General features: G+C 48.6%; 1 protein-coding gene across 1 annotated transcript in view; it reads left to right on the plus strand.

Moving 5' to 3' along the window:
- Window positions 1-25,002, plus strand: part of LOC149336293 (calcium-activated chloride channel regulator 4-like) — an 81,739-nt gene that overhangs the window by 27,135 nt on the left and 29,602 nt on the right. The window contains exons 6-8 of the mRNA XM_089554108.1: window positions 7,811-8,035; window positions 11,153-11,452; window positions 21,117-21,335. Coding sequence (XP_089410234.1) covers window positions 7,811-8,035; window positions 11,153-11,452; window positions 21,117-21,335 — 744 coding nt within the window. The remainder of the gene's footprint in view (window positions 1-7,810; window positions 8,036-11,152; window positions 11,453-21,116; window positions 21,336-25,002) is intronic.

Genomic DNA, 25,002 nt, shown 5'->3' on the forward strand with positions numbered 1-25,002 from the left:
TTCGCTCAACATCGGAGCCAAAGTCACATTAATTTCCCAAATTCCAAAAAAATCAAGCTACTCCAGGCGCTTATTCTAGTGGCCTAAATGGCCCGTCTGGCTAGCACTTCGCGTTTTAACGGACGCTGCTACACATGGGCACCACTAGTGCATTTTTCGAAACAATCTTTATCAAAATAAACGCTTTCAATGCAAACAACGCGTAGGAAACCTATTCCTGCTCAAAACTTTTTTTTCTGCAAAACTTTTTGTCTGCAGGAATGGTTTGAAAAAGAAAAAGCAAACAGCAGAGGCATCCTCGGAATCCACTGCTAGCGAGCCGCGCCGCGGCTCAAAGGGGTCGCCTATTCTTCAACCGCGCCCTGCGCGGTCGCACACCAACAGTGGCTTTAGCAGCCGACAATTCACAAAAATCGAAGGGCTTAACTCCGCTTTGACATCTGCGAGCCCCAGACGCCACGCGACATTGATTTGTTCCGCACCCCGGCCGCGCGTCTCCAACACCTGAGCCGCGTCTGAACATTTGAATGCGAGGGGTTGACGGTCGCGCATGAAACAAACGCCTGCGTGTACACTCTCGATTCATGAGTACACTTCGCTCCTTTGTTTGACTGGAGCGCGCTCTGCTGCGTTCCCTCGTGAGGTAGCAGGGCGTTCTTCTCTGTGGGCGGCTCCAAGTTTCACGCGTTCTGTTACCGCAGCGTCGCCACAATGGGTAAGGTGGCTTTCGCACTGTCTGTACACGCTTAGCCAGCCTGGCCTTTGTAGGGCGCTTATCGCATCTGGCGTGCCGCGATGACAGTCTTGGAGCATTACATGGTTGACCGGCCTTCACCCTTACGATGCTTCGAGCCCGTCCTTCGTCCTTTCTGCCCAGACTGCCCTTTCGCATGGCTCTCCTTGCGTGCGGTCGCCTTCCGGAAACTTTCCTACCTGTTCCGTCCTGCGCGTCTCCCTTTCTCGCGGGGCACTCAGCCTTCTCATCAGCTTTTTGACTGAGCAGCGAGCCGCCTTTTCTACTAGAATTCGAATTATCGGCTCGCTCTTTCGATGAGTCACTGCGTGTCGCAGCACTTAATTGTCCCGACTGCCCTTTACTTTCTGCTGGGCATAACAACTTGCTCTCCTGAGGCTTGCTAATCGATACTACTACCCTAACGCTCTTGCCCGGAACATGAACTATGCGACGCTGTTCGGCTAACGTAGCGATATTGTCCCGGGTACTACCTTCTCGATCGCAGCAATCAGCCTCCTTCGCGGAAAGTGCATGCTTCTCTGGGCTCAAAACCAACGCATTGCCCCTTTCCTTATTTCTAGCAGTGCCTACATCATCGCCCGAGCCCTCACGGCTGGCGGATCTGCACTCTTCCTCGTTGCTAGCCTTAGTGTCTACATTATCCCCCAAGCCCTCACGGCTTGTGGATCTGCACTCTTCGCTAGCTTTTCGACCGAACTCATCGGTCCTCGCTGCCGAAGTGGCCTTTCTTTCGCGTTCCTGTTCCTGCAGCTCTCTTCCGCGTTCCTGTTCCCGCAGCTCTCTTTCGCGCAGGAGGTGATCGGACCTTTTTGAAAATAGGTACGGATACTGAAGGGGGAGCATAGATAACACCGCGGCCTCTGTCTCAAGTGCGCCGAAAGGTCCTTCAATACGCACTTTTGCTACGGGTAGACACACGCTATGTGCTTCCACGGCTTGCTTCATCCATGCGCACTCGCCCGTGAACATATCGGGTTCTACGAAAGAGGGATGAACCACATCCAACGTCGCCGCGGAATCACGAAGCACTCGGCACTCTTTCCCGTTCACGACGAGGTCTCGCATGTACGGCTCCAGAAGCTTCACGTTCTCGTCATTACTGCATACTTACAAAAATACAAGCTTAGTTTTCGCTTCGGGACACTGCGCCGAAAAGTGTCCCGGCTTCTGGCAAGTATAACACACGCGCGTTTGCCTTGCCTCGAACCTCTTCCTGCGTTCGTTTTCGGCTGCCGCCGTCTCTTTGCTCTCGGTCGGATCATTTTTACTCGAGTCCGCACCACGTTTGCCCTCCTTTGGTCTGATGGGCGTGAACTTCGGCCTCTCAAACTTCGAGCCGAATTCACCCCTTTGACCGTCCCTGGCTCCGTCAGCCCGACGAGTCACAAACTCCTTTGCTAGCTCAGCGGCTCTCGCCACGGTACTAACGTCTGGCCTGTCCAAGACCCAGTACCGCACGTTTTCCGGTAATCGTCTATAAAACTGCTCCAGCCCGAAACACTGCAGAACTTTCTCGTGATTACCAAACGCTTTCTCTTCTTTAAGCCATTCCTGCATGTTTGACATAAGCTTGTAGGCGAAATCCGGATATGACTCGTTTTCGTCTTTCTCAGTTTCGCGAAACTTCCGACGGAACGCTTCTGCTGACAGCCTGTACTTTTTAAGCAGACTCGATTTCACATGATCGTAATCCTCCGCCTCCTCTTTCTTCAGGCGAGCGATTACGTCGGCCGCCTCAGCAGGCAACAAAGTGAGCAAACGCCGTGGCCACGTTTCCCGAGAAAACCCCTGCTGCTCGCACGTTCGCTCGAAGTGAACAAGGAAGAAACCAATGTCGTCTCCAGTCTGAAACGACCGCATTAAGTCAGTCATATTGTACGATACCCGCTCTCCTGCACCGTGTGCCTGACTTGACCTACGAGCGCGTTCCATCTCTATGTCGAGAGGCTTCATTTCCAAAGCGTATGGACGCTCGCGTTCCTCTTTCTCTTGTTTTTCTTTACGTTCAAGTTCCTCTTGTTCTCTTTTTGCCGATTCCCTCTCCTCAATGGTCTCAAGGCATTCCGCAAGCTCGTCATCTACAGCCTCTAATGCAAGAATAGCCTTCAGCAGTTCTGGTTTTCTGAGTTTGTCTGATACCTCCAGACCCAACTCTTTCGCAAGCTCCAGTAACTTTGGTTTGCGCAGCGTCTTCAAATCCATGGTTGCTCCGAGTGCTGCTTCTCTACTGCCCGCTATTGTCTTGCTGCAACTAACCCAGCAGCAACGACAACCCAATTACCAGCTCTGTTCCTGACACTAACAAAAGCCTGGCAAAACTCAGCAGAAGAAAGTCCCGCACTCACCAAACCTCACAGCCAAGAATCCAGCGCAGTCGTTCCGCTGCAGGCAACCAGTCAACACACAGGGCTGTTGCACTGCCCCCGACTCGCCGTTCTGCTGCTCGGCGTCCCGTTGTCCGCAACTCTCTGCTGGTGTCCGATGATTCGCATCCCACCGCTGCCAACCAGTTTGTTAAGGACGAGGTAGCAGCATCCCACCGCTGCCACCAGTTTGTTAAAGACGAGGTAGCAGCATCCCACCGCTGCCACCAGTTTGTTAAAGACGAGGTAGCAGCACCCCACCGCTGCCACCAGTTTGTTACATACGAGGTAGCATGGTCGTGTGCCGGAGAGGGAATGAGGGGCGTCTGAGGCGAGGCTGCTGGAAAAAGACAATTGGAGAGGACTTTATACAGGAATTTACATATTTACAAGTGAGCTGCAGGAACGCTGCATGACGACAGCTCATCAGGAGACCATTCGATGACAAAGAGCTGCCCCGGCCGTGCCGCTGCCGGGGTTTTTAAGAGTTCCCTTCCCTAGGGTCCCTAGATGGGGGCCGGGCCTGCAGGGGAAGGAAGTTTTCACTGGCACCAATCACAGACACACACGTACTCACTCACTCCCGAGAGATCACACCGCCGTCACGCGCTGGGAGAGGGGGGGGGGCGATGCCATCACCGTAGCGTAGACGCCGGAATGTCCATGAGCGGCGTTCCCGCGCATTACGAACGCGCGTTCACACTCGGTGTAGGGGAAACGCTCGGTCAACCGGGCAGACGGACGCGGCTTCCGTGGCATTCCAGGCGCTCACCCAACGCGCGTCTCGGGGTTTGTCGGCGTTTCGCTGCTGCCATGTCGTTGTCTTCCCCACGACGAAGGCGAGACGTAACAGTGGTTTCGTCGAAGGTGATTAGGATGGAGTGTGTCTTTCCCATGCATCGTGCTGCTAGAATGGTGTATTCAGGATTTCTTTTGACCAGGTCATGGTACAGTTGAGTCGGCGTCTCGTCGTCATAGGCGTTCGTGATGACTCCTCTGGTAGCCCCCTGTGGTGGTGCTACGTATGCCGCGCAGGGATATGTTTTGCCTTCGATGGTGAGAGAGGTCAGTGTCTTGAGAGTCTCGACTGTTGGGAAATGTGTGGTTGCCATGGTGAAAGTATTGTTGGTCGGGTGAATGCGCAGGCAGAAGTCGTCCGGTGGAATGATATCGAGCTGGGTCTGCACTGTCTTCAAGAGCCGGAGTGCTGGGACACTAGGAGTCGTAGTTCACCTCGCGGGCGAACGACTACTCGAATAGCGTTCGGTGGAAGTGGTGGCAGCTGCTTGTTCCGCTGTACTGTGAGGCGAGCCTTCTTAGTCGCAGGTGGTAGACGGGCTTGCGTCTTGCCGCTCCCGGTTACGGCTGCTGCGTGGCGCGACGCGTTGTTGGCGTTCGGGTGGGCTGCGTCTGAGGTAGCGTTGTCGGAGCGGTAAGGTTTCGGCGAACTGGCTGGTCGGGAGGCATAGGCTTTATACACACCGGTGTCCAGTCGCTTGAGTTTTGCTCTTCCACGGTGATAGTGCGGCCTTCAACCGTTACCTCCATAACAACGGCTGCCGTCGCCGACGGAGTCGACGGAGGGGAGGAATCCTAGTGCGGCCTAGCTGTGCGGCTTGGCGTCTCGGTCCGATAATTGGTCTTCTCTCAAAATAGGTCGGATTTTGCCCGTAATGGGCGGCTTTCCTGTCCTCCTTAGGCAGTTATGTCGGTTTTCGAGCAGATTAGTGGCCGTAGGAGAGATTGGGTAGAAGCACGTACCGTTTGCCGGAGCCGACATTGCAGGCATCCGCTCCCGTTGGCCCCCTAGCGGCGAATCAAGAAAGAGAGAAAGTGGTGCCGTAGTGGAGGTCTACGGAATAATTTCGACCACCTGCGCGTCATCAGAAGCGCTTTTATTCACACGTACGCGGTGACCACAAACAGTCGCCACGTGGAGGTACTTACTTAACTGAATTGGTACTGCTCGCGTATGCTTATCCGTGCCATCTCTCGCCGAGCATGGCCAGTGCAGTAGCCAGTTACATCCAAGGCGAGTATTTAAGCGAAGCCAGTCGAGTCGCAACCAACCAATCAACCAACCAACCAACCAACGAGCTGGGTGAGCTCGCGAAGCAACGCAACATTTACTTGTGCTGCTCTGAGGTCCGCTAATCCCTGAGGTGTGTCGTGTAGTGCTTACCTGGCGTCATTCTGCAGCCGTGGCACTCTCCCGCGTACGCCTTCATGCAACGTGTATTGCAAGTGCCTCAACCTCCAACGGATGCACTTCTGCCAGCAGAGCAGCAGTTCTGTGCGGTCGAGCACAGTGCGGGAGCTAAACACTACTTCCCCTTCTTAACAGCGCACTGGAATTTCCGTTCAGCGGTGTGCATCTCGCATGCCGGCCTCGAAGGAGTTCCATTTCTTTGCGTTTCGCAGTGAAGGCACGGCGCTGCCCAACGGAACCCAGCAGCGCGTTTTAGATGTCGCCTCTAATTTGGCATTCTTACTTGTTTGAGGTCTTGCCAGATAATCCCGCGGAGATGTCTACTCGCGCTAGGAACACACGGATGCTTCGCAATCTCACATATGTCTGTGGTTGCGTACTCCTCACCCGTAAGAGCTGTACGCGCGGAAAGTCCTTTCGTACGTGTGACTAAAACGGCCTAATAGCTTTTCGCTCACTCCTTTGCATTCCGGATGCGGCGACAAGCTAGCAATTATATGGACAGGATGATTATATTGAAGCTCTAGTACGCCTCACTTAATACCATCTTTATGCTGTATTTATGGTGCCATAGACGCCGTTCGGTTGCTCGGTGTCCGAATTGCACATGCTGGCCGATGTTTTCTAATGTCTTCAGCACATTCTGAGAACATAGCACAAAAAAAAAATCTGGTGTCTCTCACATGCAGCCACCATCTCTTCCCGTTTAATGAAAATGCAGTGTAAATTAAGCTAGAAATTTCTAAGTAATGATGTCTAAGTTAAGCCTCAAGGGACAGTACGGTTCTGTTCTGTTATTCTGAGAAAAATAAAATTAACAGAACTTCTACAGCTTAAATGTTAGGGTCTTTTACACACAAAAAAAGAACACTAAGAAATTGGCTACGGCTTAGCTCTGGTTAAATCTGGAGAATTGCGAAAGCAACATCTGTGCGTAGCCATGTATTGTTGTGTGAGCTACACTGCTCACAGTGTGGCCGTTTCGCGTGCTCTTGCACGACCATACTGTGCATTCGCGAGTAGCAAGGGACGTCCCTGCGCGCAGCTGGCGTGCCCCGCCGCGCGCGCGCTCGCCTTCTATTCCTTGAAATGATCGGAGTGTAAAACGTTTCTAACGCCAACGTACACAACGAACGCTGACGGCATATATGGCTTCAGCGCCGCGTTTCTGGCATAACTTTGTGAATGCCGACGCATGCTGCGCACACCAGTCACTACCGCCACTTAGCTTAAAGCATGGTTGTGGTATCCACTGTTTCAAGAGGGCAGTTATGCGCCTTCCCTCTGGTTCAGGTGGACACCTGGCCCTCACCTCGCGCTACGTATATCCTGGCATAGCAGAGGTGTTGTTGTGTTGCTGTCGTTACTGAGAGAAGGATGAAAAGGAAATTGCACGACTTGCCTACTGGCTTGAGCCGAGCCACCACCGCTGCCACGTGCAGATAGAGGAGAGTTAAAAGGAAAGAGTGAAAGACGAGAAAGAAGAGAAAAGATGCGCGTCGCAGCAACAACCGCGTCCGCTCAAGCGGACGCAGGCTGACAAAAACAGATAAGCGGCCGGAGAGCAGAGCTACGCCATTGCCAATTTTATATATGGTTGGTTTATGGGGTTTAACGTCCCAAAGCGACTAAGGCTATGAGAGACGCCGTAGTGGAGGGCTCCGGAAATTTCGACCACCTGGGGTTCTTTAACGTGCACTGACATCGCACAGTACACGGGCCTCTAGAATTTCTCCTCCAAAGAAATTCCAGCCGCCGCGGCCGGGATCGAACCCGCGTCCTTTGGGTCAGCAGCCGAGCACCATAGGGAACCGCAGCTCAGGTTTGCCGTGTCGACTGCAGCGCCTTAACACACAGCATAGCGAGAGGAGCAAGCAGTTCTGGGGGCGCTCTTGGTGCTATTCCACGCCACCTTCCTGAGCTTATTGGCATGAGCTTCTGCGCGCTGTCGAAGCCACACGTGGTGCGTGTCAGTTATCGGGGTTATGTCTACAGAAGCGAGGCAGATAGTGCTATCAACCAAACGCGGGCTTCTAATCGTTCAGAATGTGCCCTCGCCTTTGTAGCGGCCCAAGCGACTGACGGCAGCAGTTTTTAGTCGAACAGTGGAATAACTGCAGTGCCACCTGGGAAGCGCACGTTCCCTATAGCCACTGAGCCACCGCGGCGGCAACCACACAGATAGCGATGCGCAATCGCTACTGCGCATCAGTAAGGGAGAGAGAGAGAGAGGAGACATTCGACGAGACGATGGGGAGCGCGCGGCAGCGGCGGCGGCCATGCCGCGCCAGCTGTGCGCCTAGTGACGTCTCCCGCTCCTCGCGCATGCGCAGCTTCGCCTTTCCAGAGTTCAGCGAAATGGCGACTAGCGTAGTGTTGCTTTCGCAACAATATTTCGGAACATTGCCGTGAGCTACACGATGTAATGTGATGAGCGCTCGTATCTCCACAGATTTCAGCAAAAGTTTTGTCGCACTGCAGGGAAGCCGCATCGGCTTTTTGAAAGAAGCGGTAGAGCGGTACATAGCAGATATCGAGGATGGCTCCCGAAGAGTGGCCATCGTTACATACAGCTCCAGTTCCACGGTAGTCCACACGCTGATGACAGTGAATGGGACCACCAGGCAGGGGTTCTTGAATGCTATCACCAGGCTTCACGCCGATGGAGGCACCAGCATTGGATCCGGTCTCAGAAAGGCTCTCAAGGCAAGGCCATCTTTTTATTTGCGTGTGCAGTTTTTTTTCTCTAATTATGCCTACAACGCCATTAAGCATCGCAACACAGTATGGCCTGCGTGATTACATGGCCTTGGCGTGGCAGGATATTAGCAATTGATATGTGTCGGGCTGTCCGATGGAGAAGGCCCTAGCATAGGATGCGGCCAGGAGACTGCACTGAACAAAAGCGCATCTTTCCCACCACTTTTACAATGAATCAATTTTTTACATACCGCCAAAAGCATTCTTTGCATTTTTGCTTCATATCTGTTCATCATCAAATTCATCATCGTCATCAGCTCGACTACGCTCTCTGCAAGGGGAAGGCCTCTACCATGTCTCTTTAACTAGCCCTGTCCTTTGTCAGTTGCGGCCACGTCATTCCCGCAAACTTAGTGATCTCATCCGCCCACCTATCTTTTTGCCTTCCCCTGCTATGCTTGCCTTCTCTTGCAATCCACTCCGTCACCCTTAAGGACTATAGGCTATCCTGCCTTCGAATCGCACACCCTGTCAAAGACCATTTCTTCCTGTTGAGTTTGACTATGATGTCGTTAACTGGCTTTTGTTCCCCCACCGACTCCGCCCGCTTCCGATCTCTTAACATTGCACCTGTCATGTTACTTTTCATAGCTCGCTGCCTTCTCCTTAACCTATGCTAAACTCCCTGGGTTAGTTATAACCAACTCCTCTTCCTTGCTTATAGATATCGCCCAATATTTGTACATAACTCTTCTACACCCTGATTCCGCAATGCGTCCATGACAGCAGAATTTTCCACAAAGTAAAGTTTTCTGGTTATCAATGAAGGCTATATATAGTGGTCGGTTATATTCTGCGCTTTTCTGTATCACCTGATTGATAGTGCTAATGTGGTCTATTTTCGAGTATCGTTTACGAAAGTCTGCGTCACCATTTGTTTGAACGAACTTTAATGTTGTTCTGACTGTATTAGCGATTACCTTGGTAAATACCTTGTAGGCAACGGACAGCACAATTTCCTCTCCGTTCTTCAACAACTCTGCTTTTACTTGATCCTCTTCATAGTGGGATTAAGTGTCTGCGTGGCAGCACGTGCATGATTACGTCACCCAGAAAGGATACAGTCGTATAACATATAAAACAAATAGTCACATTAACCACTGATGAGCAGGCGGATACGCGAGAGAAGGGAAGTATACTTTGCGTCACGATCGGGTTCAGGGCCTCCGATGCTCATTCGGATAACCATTGTTAAACGGTTTTTGGGGACGTTAACGTCCAAAGGGACTCCTGCTATAAGGGAGGCCGTAGTGGACGGCTCGAGAAACTTCGACCACCTGAGGTTCTTTAACAGGCACAGACATCGCACAGTAACGGAATTCGAATTTCGCCTCCATCAAAATTCGACTGCCATGGTTGGGATCGAACCCGCGTCTTTAAAATCAGCAGCTCAGCGCCGTAACCACTAATCCGTCTCGGCGGCTCGGGTAGCCGAGGTTGCCGTCGCCGGTGGAGGGAGAACAAGCTAGAGTGACCCTGTATCCGAGCAGGGAACATTATGTATACTTGTATGCCTGTAGTTGTCTATATATCGGCTCCGGAATCGGGCTTGCGGATTTGACGACGACGATGCGAAATGGCGGGGACTTTGGCATGATACAACTAGCGGTTTAAAATATATAGGAGCTGATGCAAGAGGAAACAAGGGCTTCCACCCCCACCAAGCGAACAGTTTTCTCAACTGAACAAATTCATTGTGTCTTCAAGCGGTTCAGCCAGTAGCCTGGAACATAAAGTGGAGTGATGCAACCGAGAGTCTGCACCGTGTGTAGACGAAACCGATCATGCCGCAGTAGCATAAAGCATTAGCTTGAAGTGGGAACATAGGAACATTAAAAAGGGAGCAATTACTCATTGACATCAACACAAGCGCAGCCAAACGGCTACAAAGGAAAGCTACACAGCTTTCTCAGAAACTTCACAGTTATAGAAAAATTCGTCCTGGTCCAGGGTTCGAACCCGGGACCACCGCTTCACGGGAGTGGTCGCTCTGCCAATTGAGCTAACAGGGACGCAAGCTTATGGCATAGCGACAGCGAATTGATCAATAACTCGAAATGGGAACAGTGCTGATCAAATGTTTAGGGGAATCCCCGAAGGTGGAGTAGATTTGTAATAAGGGAGTAATTACTCATTGACATCCACCCAAGCGCAGCCAAGCGGCTACAAAAGAAAGCTATACAGATTTCTCAGAAACTTCACAGTTAAAGAAAATTTTTACCAGCACTGCTTCCAATTCGAGTTATTGTTAAATGTGCTCTCACACTACCATATGCTTGCCGTCCCGATTAGCTCAGTTAGTAGAGAGACTGCCCCGGTGAAGCGATGGTCCCGGGTTCGGACCCGGACCAGGAGGAATGTTTCTTTAATTGCGAAGTTTCTTAGAAACCTGTATAGCTTTATTTTGTAGCCGTTTGGCTGCGCTTGGGTGGATGTCAGTAAGTAATTGCTCCCTTACTACAAATCTACTCCACCTTGGGGGATTCCCCTAAATATTTGAGCAATAGGACCATCAAACTGAGCGTCTGAGTAATATTGTCCCTGCATTGACAATGCATGTGTGAAAATGTATTGCATATCATTAGGAAAAACAGCAGCGAAATTTTTACTTGCTGCATTCAAGCTTAGTTGGTTCGTTGCTGTTTCTGATATCCAGGCTTCATTGATTTTCCAAGCCATTGTTCCAGACCGCCGCCCTGCCATTGTTTTCCAGACACATTGCTTCCAGAACTGGTGCACCTCAGAGAGTTTTGTTCTATACCTGTTCCTATTCTTGGCGGCCACGTAGCAAGGAAGTGAGTCGCCGAACCGAGAGCGTATTGGTCAGGCATGCCTGCAGTGCCCAGGCCTTGCATTGCAGCTGGGCGCCATATGAGCTCCATATGTGCAAAAACACGTCACATAAAAACGAGTTACAAAAACAATTTTTGATAAGCACATGCGACCGCAGAGCACCTATTAATAGCAATGCTCCAGAACTCCGCCCTTTATTATACTGACAACTGTTGACGTCAGTCAGAGCAGGCTTTGTAAAGTTATCCACCGCTTAATATTTATTTTCAGCACCTAGGGAACGACACTGAAACGCCAGAAGGCGCATTCATCGTACTTGTATCTGACGGGAAAGAGAATGAAGCTCCATTCATCAAAGATGTGCTGCCAGAGATTGTAGCGGCAAAGGTGGTGGTCAGCACCCTGGCGCTGGTGCAGAGTGCAGACGGAAACCTCGAGACTCTCGCCACAAAGACGGGCGGGAAGGCGTTCGGCTTCAGTGAACTCCGGGGAAACATGCGACGTCAGCTCAAGAGTGCCTTCGTTTCTTCAACGACGACAGAGGCCGACAACTCTGTGCGAATCCACACGGTACGGTAGATCAGGTGGCCCGTACAGTTTGATCGTGGTCTCAGTAGTGGGGCACTTGTGTAGCTGCGAGCAATGCAAACAGGAATATTTAGCTCATGCACGCAAAAACAGATTACTGTTTTATTCTGCCTCGATCTTGAAACACCATCAAAGGGATCACGCGCCTGTAAAAATACAACTGGAAAAACCTGTCGGCAGCTTCTTGTTGTTGTCGACACAGTAGGGCAACCCTGCAATCCGTACCCCATATATCCTCGTGGCACTTCTTTTAGCAGAGCTCCCTTAGAGGCCTGTGCATTCTTGGTAGCTGTCACGTAGGTCTTTAGATGCGGTTCTCCAGAAACGGCTTAGACGTATTTTGTCCAGGCGAGCTCTTACGGAAGACAATGTATTAAAGCGCGAAGTGCAAAAGAGTGGTTGGCCGATAACTGCGCGTCCTCGAATCAGGATAGACGCGGATGAACAGGCAAGAAATATCGGACACGGAAAAGTACAAGAGACACCATGTTAGGGATTTCATGTTTTGAAAACAAAAATACGAACCTAACTAATTATCGTGCTGCAGTCGCGCTAACAACATATTCCATTTCATGCAGCTGAGGCCTACACGTAGTATTATGACGCGCCTCTGCGCAGCGAATCGCAGAGGGCGCTGCCGCTCCTGCTAACGGTCTCCAGTGCCCATGAGCGGTCACCCCTGGCCGCGACGTGCAGAAACCTGGGGCGCGATTACGAGTTTTTGTCTCAATTTTGAGACTCTGACGTCAAAATGACGACACCGCGAGTTGTTGACGGCGGAATCAACCAATTAGCAGCGAGGTTGTGGTGTCTAATAGTAGGGTTCCACCCAGGAAGCATTTAGTTGCGCAATAAGGGACCGTATACTAAAGTTTCGCTGTAAACACGCAGTTAATTATCTGAAGAATGTTTTATTTCGCTAACAAACTATGTTTCAAACTCAACGACATGAAGCAAAAGAAGAAGCGTCCTCAATTTTGCAATTAAGTTTGCTCTTCAGTCACTTTTGCTGCCGCGAGGGTGCGCTGACGCTGGAAAAGCGTCGGTAGCGGCGGCTAGGCGGCGTGAGCTGCCGCCTGATTCAACCGATTCAGCCTTATCCCTCCACGCACATATTCAGCCATCGTAAACATGGCAGCCAGAAAAAAAATCAGCTGATTCGACGGCTGTCCTCTTTTTTTACACATTACGCAGAATCAAAGTACTGCGCAGACGTCTTAAGTGCGCGGAAAAATCTGTTTAAAGGCAGTGATTGCTACGAGTCTGCCGAGAACAATTTGGAAGGAGCGCTTGGCTCGAAAACCGGCGAAGGCAGCTTCAAGGCAAGTTCACACTGGCGAGTTGCAATCGTCGCGCTAGTATTCTAGGCGACCGATTTCGGTCAATTAGTTACGGTTTGCGAAGCACATGCAAAGCGGGGAGGGAGCGTAATAAATCGATTTAAGCCTGTCGCGCGACCTCCGCGACTCGCCAGTGTGAACTCACCTTGCTGCTATCGATGGCAAATGTGCTCCAAGGGCGATGCGTGATTATATTTATTTTTGTTCAGAAAATACCCGGCGACCATGAATAATCACACTGCAGCAACTGCCGACATACAGAAGCAGACCGGTGCAGCTGATGGGAGCTTGCAATCTCACTGCGGGAATTAAGAGCCGGCACGCCCGGTCACTGCGGCAACAATCACTCTTCCCGGAAGCCTCGTAACCAACTCATGCCGCCCGCTTCGGGTTAAGCACTTGATATTCGTGTTGGTGGTGCCGTTCCGTTCGGATGATGCTCGGATGACGCCGCCGGGGATACTGCGGTGGCGAAAGTTTATGCGAAGGAAGTCCACCTTCGCCGCCGCCTTGTCTTGAGGGGTCTCGCCGGAAAGCGCGCACCTTCTGCGACTTAACTTTGACGGTGGTCTCCGCAACTCACCGCAAACACTTGCACAGTCGGTTGGGCTACGCCGACGTTTACTTCATTTCCTACGGTGTCTTGAAACCCACCGGCGGCGAAGGCGCGCACAGGCACTTGCCGCTCCACTGACCGCGCACTCACCCGCACACCTCCAAGTTCAACGCCGAGTTCGTCGCACAGCCATTATGCTCCTTCCTATGTCAAAACGTCGAAACAACTCGTCCGGCACGTCAAAACCGTCTTCATGCACCCTCTTACACCGCTGCTCGCGCGGCCACCGGCCATGTAAACAACCGCCATTTTCTGTCTCGAGCGGTTTGAGACCACTCGTTCCAGTCTCAAAAAATCGTCTCAATCGGCTCGCATAATTAGGCAAGCAACGTCACCACTTCTGGCGCACTTCTGACGTCGGCCGGTGACGCAAAAAACCAATATGGCCGCTGGTCACGACCGACCAATAGGAACGGGGCAAATGAGACACTTTTTGAGACACTTTCCGATTGAGACGATTTTGAGCAACTCGTAATCGCGCCCCTGGCGCCATCGTTGCGTGCGCACTGGCACTGACTTTGTGCCGTAGCAGTGGCAGTGCTCCTTATACTACAACTATTCTCATCTAGAGCCAAGGAGCTGCACGCCTCCAAAGACCATAGAGCTGTAGCCAGAACGGTAGTAGACTGGGATTTCTTAGGATTTCGGGCGCTTTTGACGCACAGCAATTATTTCCTGTCCTAGAGCTGAAGAACAACGTGAGGGGTGCATGACAGCAGTCGCAATGCTTGCATTGCTTGGCTTCACAGTTTAGAAAAGCAGCGTCACTGCTGGTCACTGTACTTTATTTCCATAATTTGCTGTTTCTTATTCAGCCTCATTAGTTTTGTCTCTTCATGCTAATCGAACATCAATAAGGTAAGCCACTTTGTGAAGAGAGTAATCATTTTTTCTTTTTTTGTAGTCACGCATCAAAATTCCTTTTCACAACAATTCCTGATCTGTAAACGTTCGCGAAATCGATAATTTCCATGTACAGGCCTCTACAACCCTATGCCTTTTGGTGCTCGACTGTACCATGTTCCTGAACGTATGCATGTTGCAGCTATACGCGCCGAAGGCGTTAAATGTATTGGCTGTTTTTGAAGTAAGAGTGATCCAGCGTGGTGCTAATCACGAAGACGAACATTTGAAAGTTTTGTTCTGTCGACGGGCGCAGGAAACAAATTTGCCGTCGGCTTCTAACAGACGGTTTTCTCGTGCCCACATCTACAGAATACACGCCAACCTTTGCTGCACCTTCTTTTCGTTCCTCAATTTTCCTTCATTTACGCATGAGCTCTACTTGCACGGCTGAGGCTGACTGCATTCAGTTAATGCTGCGCGGTGACTTCTTCTCGCAACAGTTGCTTGATGTAGACGAAGAGTTCACGAGTTTACTTGAGAGGAAGTTCCAAGTGAACGCCGCCGTCGGCAACTCGACGGTGGTGTACGTGAAGCGAAACAGCCCATATAACACGCGAATCCACGCCAGCCTCATCGGTCCCAGCAGGAAGCCGTGCCAAGGTTGCCAGGAAACGGTGAGCGGGCAGGAAATAGCCATCGCCGTACCGAGTCCGGCAATGGTAAGTGGCCGGCTCATTCATAGGATAGACTCCTGACCAGTTTGACTTCTGGAAGGAGACACATTTAATTGCCCATCACTGCGGCGTATATGTGCCAAAGGATGCATGCATGAAATCAGCATTCTATTAAACGGTACTGTGGGGCTTCGAATATTTGTTGTTCTCTCAGTCTTCTAGGCAGCGGAAAAATGCTTAAGTGCAACGTTTTTTCTTGTTACTGTTTTAATTTATGCGAGAAAACGAAATCGGTAATAACTTTAGATACTAAATTAATCAGAAGAACGTAAAAGAAACGAGAGCCACATGTTACGGGTGGGATTTGTTCCAATTTGCCTCCTCATGTCGCGTACGGTGCTCTACCCACTATTAATAATACTTAGATGGGAATAAGAAAAAGTATTAGAAAAAAACTGCGTCCAACCTATTCCACTAAGTATAACGGGCTTAAAACAATATGAAGCAGAAGAGTAACAAATAATAAAAAAGAATTTCGCTTAGCATAAAAGAAAATATAAATAGAAAAAGAGAAATTATTTGCACTCTTGGAGCCGAAGCTATTCGAATGGCGTTTGAGGGGAGTTATTGTCTAATAAAGGTGAATAATAACTGTACGAGCAATACTAATAATAACATTAGTATAATAGTACCTTAAAATAATAATTAATAGATATAATAATATTATTTAACAAGTATATATATATATATATAACAAATTTAGGAGTTATAATACGCATGATGAGATGGCCGGACATCGGTATGTCGGCTACCGGTGAGCAGATGAACTTCAAAAAGGAGGGAAAAAGATGGTTGAGAGCTTAGCCACTCCTTCAGTCTCTTGCGGCATTGCGGATATTTGAGCGGAGGCTGACCTGGGCAGGTAAATTTAAGAAAATATTAAGTGTCTCTCCATTTCCTTTGACACGGCGTAATGATGAGTGCTATTAATGCTACATGTTCTGGCTGAGAACTGTGTAGTTGTAACCTTTGTTGCGTGACTTATTTTCTATATGGGTGACTGTTGTTTTGTGAAAGCTTTAAAGCTATGTTTGTGATCCGAAGAGGGTCTCAGAATTTGAGGTGCTTTCCGTTCGTAAATGTGCAAATTGTCTAGTGTGTGTTTTGAAAATGAGCGTGTTTTGTTAGTTTATTATGAATTACAGTGATGGGGCCACCTTATATACGCAGTGCATTGAGACCTCGAGCACACTGCAAGCTTGGAAGAAGGCTAACGTTTTCTTCATTCATAAGAAAGTGGACGTCAGGGATTTGAAAAATTACAGAGCGTTAAGCTTACTGTCACTCATTGACGTCCACCCGAGCGCAGCCATACGGCTACAAAGGAAAGCTACACAGCTTTCTCAGAAACTTCGTAGTTAAAGAAAAAAAAACTGCTCCGGTGAAGCGGTGGTTCCGGGTTCGAACCCCGGACCAGGACGAATTTTTCTTTAACTACGAAGTTTCTGAGAAAGCTGTGTAGCTTTTCTTTGTAGCCGTATGGCTGCGCTCGGGTGGACGTCAATGAGTAATTACTCCCTTATCACAAATCTACTCCACCTTGGGGGATTCCCCTAAACATTTGGTCAACACTGTTCCCACTTCGAGTTATTGATCAATTCGCTCTCGCCCTACCATAAGCTTGCCGTCCCGGTTAGCTCAATTGGTGGAGCGACTGCTCCGGTGAAGCGGTGGTCCCGGGTTCGAACCCCGGACCAGGACGAATTTTTCTTTAACTACGAAGTTTCTGAGAAAGCTGTGTAGCTTTCCTTTGTAGCCGTATGGCTGCGCTCGTGTGGACGTCAATGAGTATCATCATCATCATCATCAGCCTGACTACACCCACTGCCGGGCAAAGGCCTCTCCCATGTCTCTCCAATTAACCCTGTCCATTGCTAGTTGCCGCCACTGTATCCCCGCAAACTTCTTAATCTCATCCGCCCACCTAACTTTCTGCCGTCCCCTGCTACGTTTGCTTTCTCTTGGAATCCACTCCGTTATCCTTAAGGACCAGCGGTTATCTTGCCTTCGCATTACATGCCCTGCCCAAGCCCACTTCTTCCTCTTGATTTCAACTAGGATGTCATTAACCCACGTTTGTTCCCTCACCCACTTTGCCCTCTTCCGATCTCTTAACGTTACACCTATCATTTTCCTTTCCATTGCTCGCTGCGTTGTTCTTAACTTAAGCTGAACCCAATTTGTTAGCCTCCACGTTTCTGCCCCATAGGTGAGTACCGGTAGGATACAGCTGTTATATACTTTTCTCTTCAGGGATATTGGTAAGCTACCATTCATGACCTGAGAGAACATGCCATACGCGCTCCACCCCATTCTTATTCTTGTAGTTATTTCCCTCTCATGATCCGGATCTGCGGTCACTACCTGCCCTAAGTAGACATATTCTCTTACTACTTCCAGCACCTCTCTACCAATTACGAACTGCTGTTCCCTTGCAAGACAATTGAACATTACTTTGTTTTTATGCATGTTAATTCTTAGCCCCACCGTTCTACTCTGCCTCTCTAGCTGATTGATCATGCTTTGCAGTTCTTGTCCTGAGTGGCTTAGCAAGGCAATGTCATCAGCGAATCGCAAATTACTCAGGTATTCTCCATTAACTCTTATCCCCAACTCTTCCCATTCCAGTCCTCGGAATACCTCCTGTAAGCAGGCAGTGAAGAGCATTGGCGAGATCGTGTCTCCCTGCCTGACACCTTTCCGTATTGGAATTTTATTGCTGACTTTATGGAGAACTATAGTAGCTGTGCAATGGTTATAAATATCTTCCAACATTTTCACATAGCATTCTTCCACACCCTGATTCCGCAATACCTGCATGACAGCTGAGGTTTCCACTGAGTCGAATGCTTTCTCGTAATCAATGAAGGCTATATATAGGGGTTGGTTATATTCTGCGCATTTCTCTATCACCTGATTGATAGTGTGAATGTGGTGTATTGTCGAGTATCCTTTACGAAAGCCTGCCTGATCATTTGGTTGACTAAAGTTCTAGGTTGTCCTGAATCTATTAGCGATTACCTTAGTAAATACCTTGTAGGCAACGGACAATAAGCTGATCGGTCTGTTATTCTTCAAGTTCTTGACGTCTCCTTTCTTATGAATTAAGATAATGTTAGTGTTCTTCCAAGCTTCTGGCACTCTCGAGGTCCCAAGGCATTGCGTATACAGGGTGGCTAGTTTTTGTAGCACAATCTCTCCTCCGTCCTTCAGCAAATCTGCTGTTACCTGATCCCCACCAGCTGCTTTCCCTCTTTGCATTGCTCCTAAGGCTTTCTTTACTTCCTCCTTCTCTTTACTCCCTTATTACAAATCTACTCCACCTTGGGGGATTTCCCTAAACATTTGGCCAACACTGTCCCCACTTCGAGTTATTGATCAATTCGCTCTCGCCCTACCATAAGCTTGCCGTCCCGGTTAGCTCAATTGGTGGAGCGACTGCTCCGGTGAAGCGGTGGTCCCGGGTACGAACCCCGGACCAGGACGAATTTTTCTTTAACTACGAAGTTTCTGAGAAAGCTGTGTAGCTTTCCTTTGTAGCCGTATGGCTGCGCTCGGGTGGACGTCAATGAGTAATTACTCCCTTATTACAAATCTACTCCACCTTGGGAGATTCCCCTAAACATTTGGTCAACACTGTTCCCACTTCGAGTTATTGATCAATTCGCTCTCGCCCTACCATAAGCTTGCCGTCCCGGTTAGCTCAATTGGTAGAGCGACTGCTCCGGTGAAGCGGTGGTCCCGGGTTCGAACCCCGGACCAGGAGGAATTTTTCTTTAACTACGAAGTTTCTGAGAAAGCTGTGTAGCTTTCCTTTGTAGCCGTATAGCTGCGCTCGGGTGGACGTCAATGAGTAATTACTCCTTTATTACAAATCTACTCCACCTTGGGGGGTTCCCCTGAACATTTGGTCAAGCTAACTGTCCATTGCCTAAAAGGCATTTACTAAGGCAATCGCTAAGAGAGTCACGACAACCTTAGAGTTCCATCAACCAAAATATCATGCAGGCTTTCGTAAAAGATACTCCACAGTAGACTATATTCACGCTATTATTCAGGTGATAGAGAAATTCGAAGAATATAACCAACCCCTATATATAGCATTCTTGGATTACTAGAGAGCATTTGACTCAGTGGAAACCTCAGCTGTCATGCGTGCATTGCGGAATCAGGGTGCGGAAGAGTTTTATGTGAAAATACCGGAAGATATTCTTAACGACTGCAAAGCTACCATGGTCCTTCATAAAGTCAGCAGTTGAATACCAATAACGGAAGGTGTCAAGGATGGAGGCATGATCTCGCCCATGCTATTCACCGCCTCTTTACAGGAATAATTCCGGGGCCTGGAATGGGAACAACTGGGGATAAGAGTTAATGGAGAGCACCTAAGTAATTTTCTATTCGCTGATGACATAGCCTTGCTAAGTCACTCGGGCATGAATTGGAAAGTTTGACCAATGAGTTGGACATGCAGAGCAGAACGGTGGCGCTAAAAATTAGCATGAAGAAACCAAAGTAATGTTCAAGAGTCTAGCAAGGGAACTGTAGTTCACAATTTGTAGCGAGCTGCTGGAAATAGTAAGAGAATAAGTCTACTTAGAGCAGATAGTGGCCGCTGATCCGGATCATGAGAGGGAAATAACAAGAAGAATAAGAATATGGTGGAGAGCATATGGCAGGTTCTTTCAGATCATGAATGGCAGTTTACCTATAATGCCCAAGAGAAAAGTATACAACACTTGTGTCTTACCAGTACTCACCTACAGGGCAGAAACGTGGAAGTTAACAAAGAGGGTTCAGCATTCGTTAAGGACACGCAGCCAGCTATGGAAAGAAATATGATAGATGCAACGTTGTAACGTTAAGGCATCGGAAGCGGGCGGAGTGGGTGAGGTAACAAACGTGGTTTGATGTCATCCTAGTCGAAAGCACTCCGTTATCCTTAATAACGGAGTGGATTCCAAGAGAAGGCAAGCGGGGCGGGCGGCGGCCCAAAGTTAAGTGGGCGGATGAGGTTAAGAAGTTTGCAGGGATACGGTGGCTCCAACTGGCAAAGAACAGGGTTATTTGGAGACATGGGAGAGGAATTTGCCTTGCAGTGGGCATAGTCACGCTGATGATGATGATGTGTTCCTTTGTGCGAAACAAATTGCACAGGGCGCCACCGCTCTTGTTTGTTGTCTCCAGTGCCCTTGCGCGGTCACCCCTAGGTTGAGCGCCACGTGCAGAAATGTGGCGCCATCGATGCGTGCGCACTGGCACCGGCGTCGTGTCGTACCAGTGGAAGAGCTCCCTATACTATAATTATTATCATCTACAGCTGTAGTCAAGGAGCTGCACGCCTCCAAGGGCTATAGAGCTTGTGCCAGAACGCTGGTAGACTGAGGTTTCTTAGTACTTTGGACGCTTTTGACGCACAGCAATCATTTGCGTTGCCTTGAGCTAACGAACTAGACGAGGGGTGCATGACAGCAATTGGAATGTTTGCATTGTTTAGCTTGGGAGTTTAGAAAATCACTGCAGTTATCTGATCACCGTACTTTATCTCCATAATTTGCTCCTTCACATTCAGCTTCGTTAGTTTTGTCTCTTCATGCTAATAATGGACATCAAATATTGTAAACAACTTTATGAAGTGAGTAATCATTTGTTCGTTTTTTTTGCATTCACGCATCAAATTTACTTTTCACAACGATTCTTGATCTGTAAACGTTCGGGAAATCAAGAATTTTCTGGTAGAGGCCTCTACAAACCTGAGCCTTTCGGTGCTCGACTGTACCGTGTTCCTTAACGTATGGCTGTTGCAGCTATACACCCCGAAGACGTTAAATGAATTGGCTGTTTCCGAAGTAAGAGCGATCCAGCGTGGAGCTAAAGACGAAAACGAGCGTTTGAAACTTCTTTGTTTTGTTGACGGGTGTAAGGAACAAAGTTACCGTCGGCTTCTAACAGATGAATTTCTCGTGTCCACCTGTACAGAATATACGCCGACCTTCACTGCACCTAGTTTTCCTTCCTCCTTTTTTCTTCATTTATGCGTGACGTCTACTTCCACTTCCGAGGTTGACTGCGTTCAGTTCATGCTGCGCGGCGTTTTCTTTCCGCAACAGCTGCTGGATGCCGACGAAGAGGTCACGAGTTCGCTTGAGAGGCAGTTCCAAGTGGACGCCGCCGTCGGTAACTCGACTGTGGAGCACGTGAAGCGAAACAGCCCCGGTAACATGCAAATCCACGCCAGCCTCATCGACCCCAGCAGGAAGCCGTGCCAGGGTTGCCAGGAAACTGCGAGCGGGGACGAATTAGCCATCGCCATACCGAGTCCAGCAATGGTAAGTGGCCGGTTAATTCCCAATGTAGGCTCCTGACATTTTAGAAGGCGCCTATAATACGACCAAGCAGCCCATCACTACTGCATATATGTGCCAATGTATGGATGGATGCCATGATGATTCTATTTAAAACGGCATTGTGGGACTTCGAATATTTTGTTTTTCTTTCAGTCTTATAGGCCGCGTAAAAAAATCTGGAATCCAACGTTTCGTTTTGCTACTGCTTTAATTTAAACTAAATAAGTAATAATTTAGATACTAAACATAAGTTAGAAGAACGTAGAACACACAGCCACATGTTGCCGGTGAGATTTCTTCCAAATTGCCTTCTCATGTCACGTACGGTGGTCCACCGACTAATATTAATACTAAGGGGGAGCTAAGAAAAAGAATTGGAAAAAGAATGGTCTTCCAGCCTGTCCAACTAAGTATAACGGGCTTAATACAATATGAAGTAAAAAGTTACAAATAATAAAAAGGAATTTCGCATAGCAGTAAAGGAAATAAAAATGAAAAAAGAAATTTTTTTTGTAGTGCTGAAGTCGAAGCTATTGGAATGATTGTGAACGGAGTTATTGCTTACTGAAGGAAAATAATAACTCTAGGAGATATACTTACAATAATATTAGTAGAATAGCACCTTAACAATAATTATAACTAATAGATATAATAATAATAATAAAATGAGGAGATATATAATATTTTTTGGAGATATAGTAACTCCAGCAAGTATAAAATTAGGAGATGTAATCAGCATGATGGGAAGGCTAGCCTTCAGTATGTTCTTTACTGGTGGGCAGATAATGAATTTCAAGGAGATGGAGGGATAATGATAATTTATAATCGTAGCTCTTGTTTCTATCTCTTGCGGCATTGGGGACATTTGAGTGGACATTGGGGACATTGAGTGGAATGCTCTATGTTTCGGCTGCGAATTGTGTGGTTGTAAGCTTTGTTCCGTCAATTAATTCTATATGGGTCGTTGTTGTTTTGAGAAATGTTTGAAGCTACGTTTGTGATATAGAAGGCTTATGTCAAGGTGGTCTAAGAGTTTGAGGTGGTTACCATCGGTAAATGCGGAAATAGTCTTTGTATGTGTTTTGAGAATGGGGATGTTTTGTTAGTTTATTGTGAATTACTATGTTAGGGTCACCCTGTTGTCACCCAACTTCGCGCACTTTTATCGTGAAGTTCCCAGACACCCTTAGAGCGTGTGGGGGTAATGGTCTGGGACTGAGAGATTCCCTCGACTCAGCGTAGCAAGCTCAGCGGAGACCAGCTGCGAAGTGAGAAGAAGTTTTTGGTCGTTTGGTGCACAGCTTTCGCCGGTCGCAAGCCAAAGAATGGGTCGCAGCCAAAGGTTCACAAAAAAAAACTGTTTGCAGAGCTAAGAGACTTTACAGACGATTTCACGATCACTAGTACAAACACTTACAAAGTGATTACCAAAACAATGCGACTCGTGCAAATTTACACTCGAGAGATATTAGAATACAATGTAAATATTGCCCCTAAAGTGCACTAACACAAGAGAGAGAGGCAATCAAACAAAACACAATTTGTTCATCGGGCACTGCGACAGTCCGACGACCAGAGGTCCACGACGATGCCGTCCCGCAGACTGGCGCACGCTGCCTCGTTGGTCCGTGGCTGGGCGAGTGGTGTTCTCCCGGGAGTCGAACGGGCGCGCTTCTCTGGAGCTTAGACGGCGGCTCGGACTAAATTGACAGCGGTCAACGCCCTACTTATATAGGCTTGGTCCATGTCTGTTTGTTCTACGCGCCAAAGTAGGCGCGCACATCAGGAGTGTCGGCCGTGCAGTCTCCTTTTCCTTCTCGCGCCGGCCGCGCGTCCTCGATGGTCACAAGCCGGGAGTCACTTCGTGGAGCTTCTCGTAATTTCTGGCAGGGCGCCGTCGCCGATGTGCGAGCGAAGAGGAGGGGGACATGCCTTAGCGCACGCAAGGCGCTTTCCGTCAGCATCGCCTAGAAGCGGCTCCGACACTCTAGAAAAATCGACGTCGTGGCTTACTCGTTCCCTCCGGCGAGCCGTGGTGGAGGGGGAAGCCACACAAACACAAGGCTAGTCGCTCTCCAGGGGTTTCCTACTCCACCGTTTTACGACCCTCGCTGCCGAGATGCGTCCGCGCAGCGCTGTTTTTTTTCTTTGCTTCAAAAGTGGGACGAATTTTGTGACACCTGTGTAAGCAATGACTTTTGACTTCGACCGTACTGGGAACTTGGAAGAATGCTACCGTTATCTTAATTCATAAGAAAGGGACGTCAGGGACTTGAATAATTAAAGACCGATCAGCTTACTGTCCGTTCCCTCAATGTATAAAGTAATGTAATCGCTAATAGAGTCACGACAACTTCAGACTTCAATCAATCAAAGTATCAACCAGGCTTTCGTGAAAAATACTCGACAATAGAGCCTATTCCCGTTATCAATCAGGTGATAGAGAACTGAGTAGAATATAATAAATCCCTATATACAGCGTTTATTGATCACGAGAACGCATTTGACCCAATGGCAGCCTCAGTTGTCATGCCGGCATTGCAGAATCAGGGCATTAGAGAGTGTTATGTGAAAATATTGGAAGATATCTGTAATGATTGCACAGCTACCACAGTCCTTCATAATGTCAGGAATAAAATTTCAGTAAAGTAAGGTGTCTGGCAGGGAGACAATCTCGCCAATGCTATTCACCGCCTGTTTAAAGAAGGTATTCCAGGGCCTGAAAAGGGAACAATAAGAGATAAGAGTAAATGAAGAACACCTAAGTAATTCTCGATTCGTTGCTAAGTCACTCAGGACATGAACTGCAAAGCATGATCAATGATTTAAACACGCAAAGCAGAGCGGTGGCGCTAACAATTCACATGCAGAAAACCAAAGCATTTTTCATCAGTCTAGCAAGGGAACAGCACTTCACAATTGGTAGCCAGGTGCTGGAAGTAGTTAGAGAATGTCTACTTAGTGCAGGTAGTGACCGCTGATCCGGCTCTTGAGAGGGAAACAACTGGAAGAATAAGAATGGGGTGGAGCGGACATGGAAGGTTATCTCAGATCAGATCATGAATCGCAGTTTACCAATGTCCTGCAAGAGAAAAGTATGCAACAGCTGTATCTTACCGGTACTAAACTATGGGGCAGAAACGTGGAGGTTAATAAAGAGGGTTCAGCTTAAGTTAAGGGCACCGAAGGCAGCTATGGAAACAAAAATGATGGGTGTAACGTTAAGAGACTGGAAGCAGGCAGAGTGAGTAAGGGAACAATCGCGGATTAATGACATCCTAATCGGACTCAAGAGGAACAAATGGGCTTGGGCAGGCCATGTATTCCGAAGGGAAGGTAACCGATGGTAATCGAAGGGAAGAGTAGCGCACTCGACTGCAAGGCAGGGCAAGCGTAGCAGAAGGCGGCAGAAAGTGAGATGGGCGGATAATATTAAGAAATTTGCGGTGACATGTTTTCCGCAGCTGGTAAAAATCAGGGTTAATTGGAGAGACATGGGAAAAGCCTTTGCACTGCAGTGGACGTAGTTAGGCTGCTGCTGCTGATGATGATGACGATGGTGTTGGGTATTTGTGCTTAATGGCAGTTGTTAGTAGGCTTGACAAATATGGAGTCTAAATTCAAGAATGAAAGTGAAGTAGGATAAACG

This window comes from Amblyomma mixtum, chromosome 7 (genome assembly GCF_055824585.1).
Source record: "Amblyomma mixtum isolate Tamu chromosome 7, ASM5582458v1, whole genome shotgun sequence".
Lineage (NCBI taxonomy): Eukaryota > Metazoa > Arthropoda > Arachnida > Ixodida > Ixodidae > Amblyomma > Amblyomma mixtum.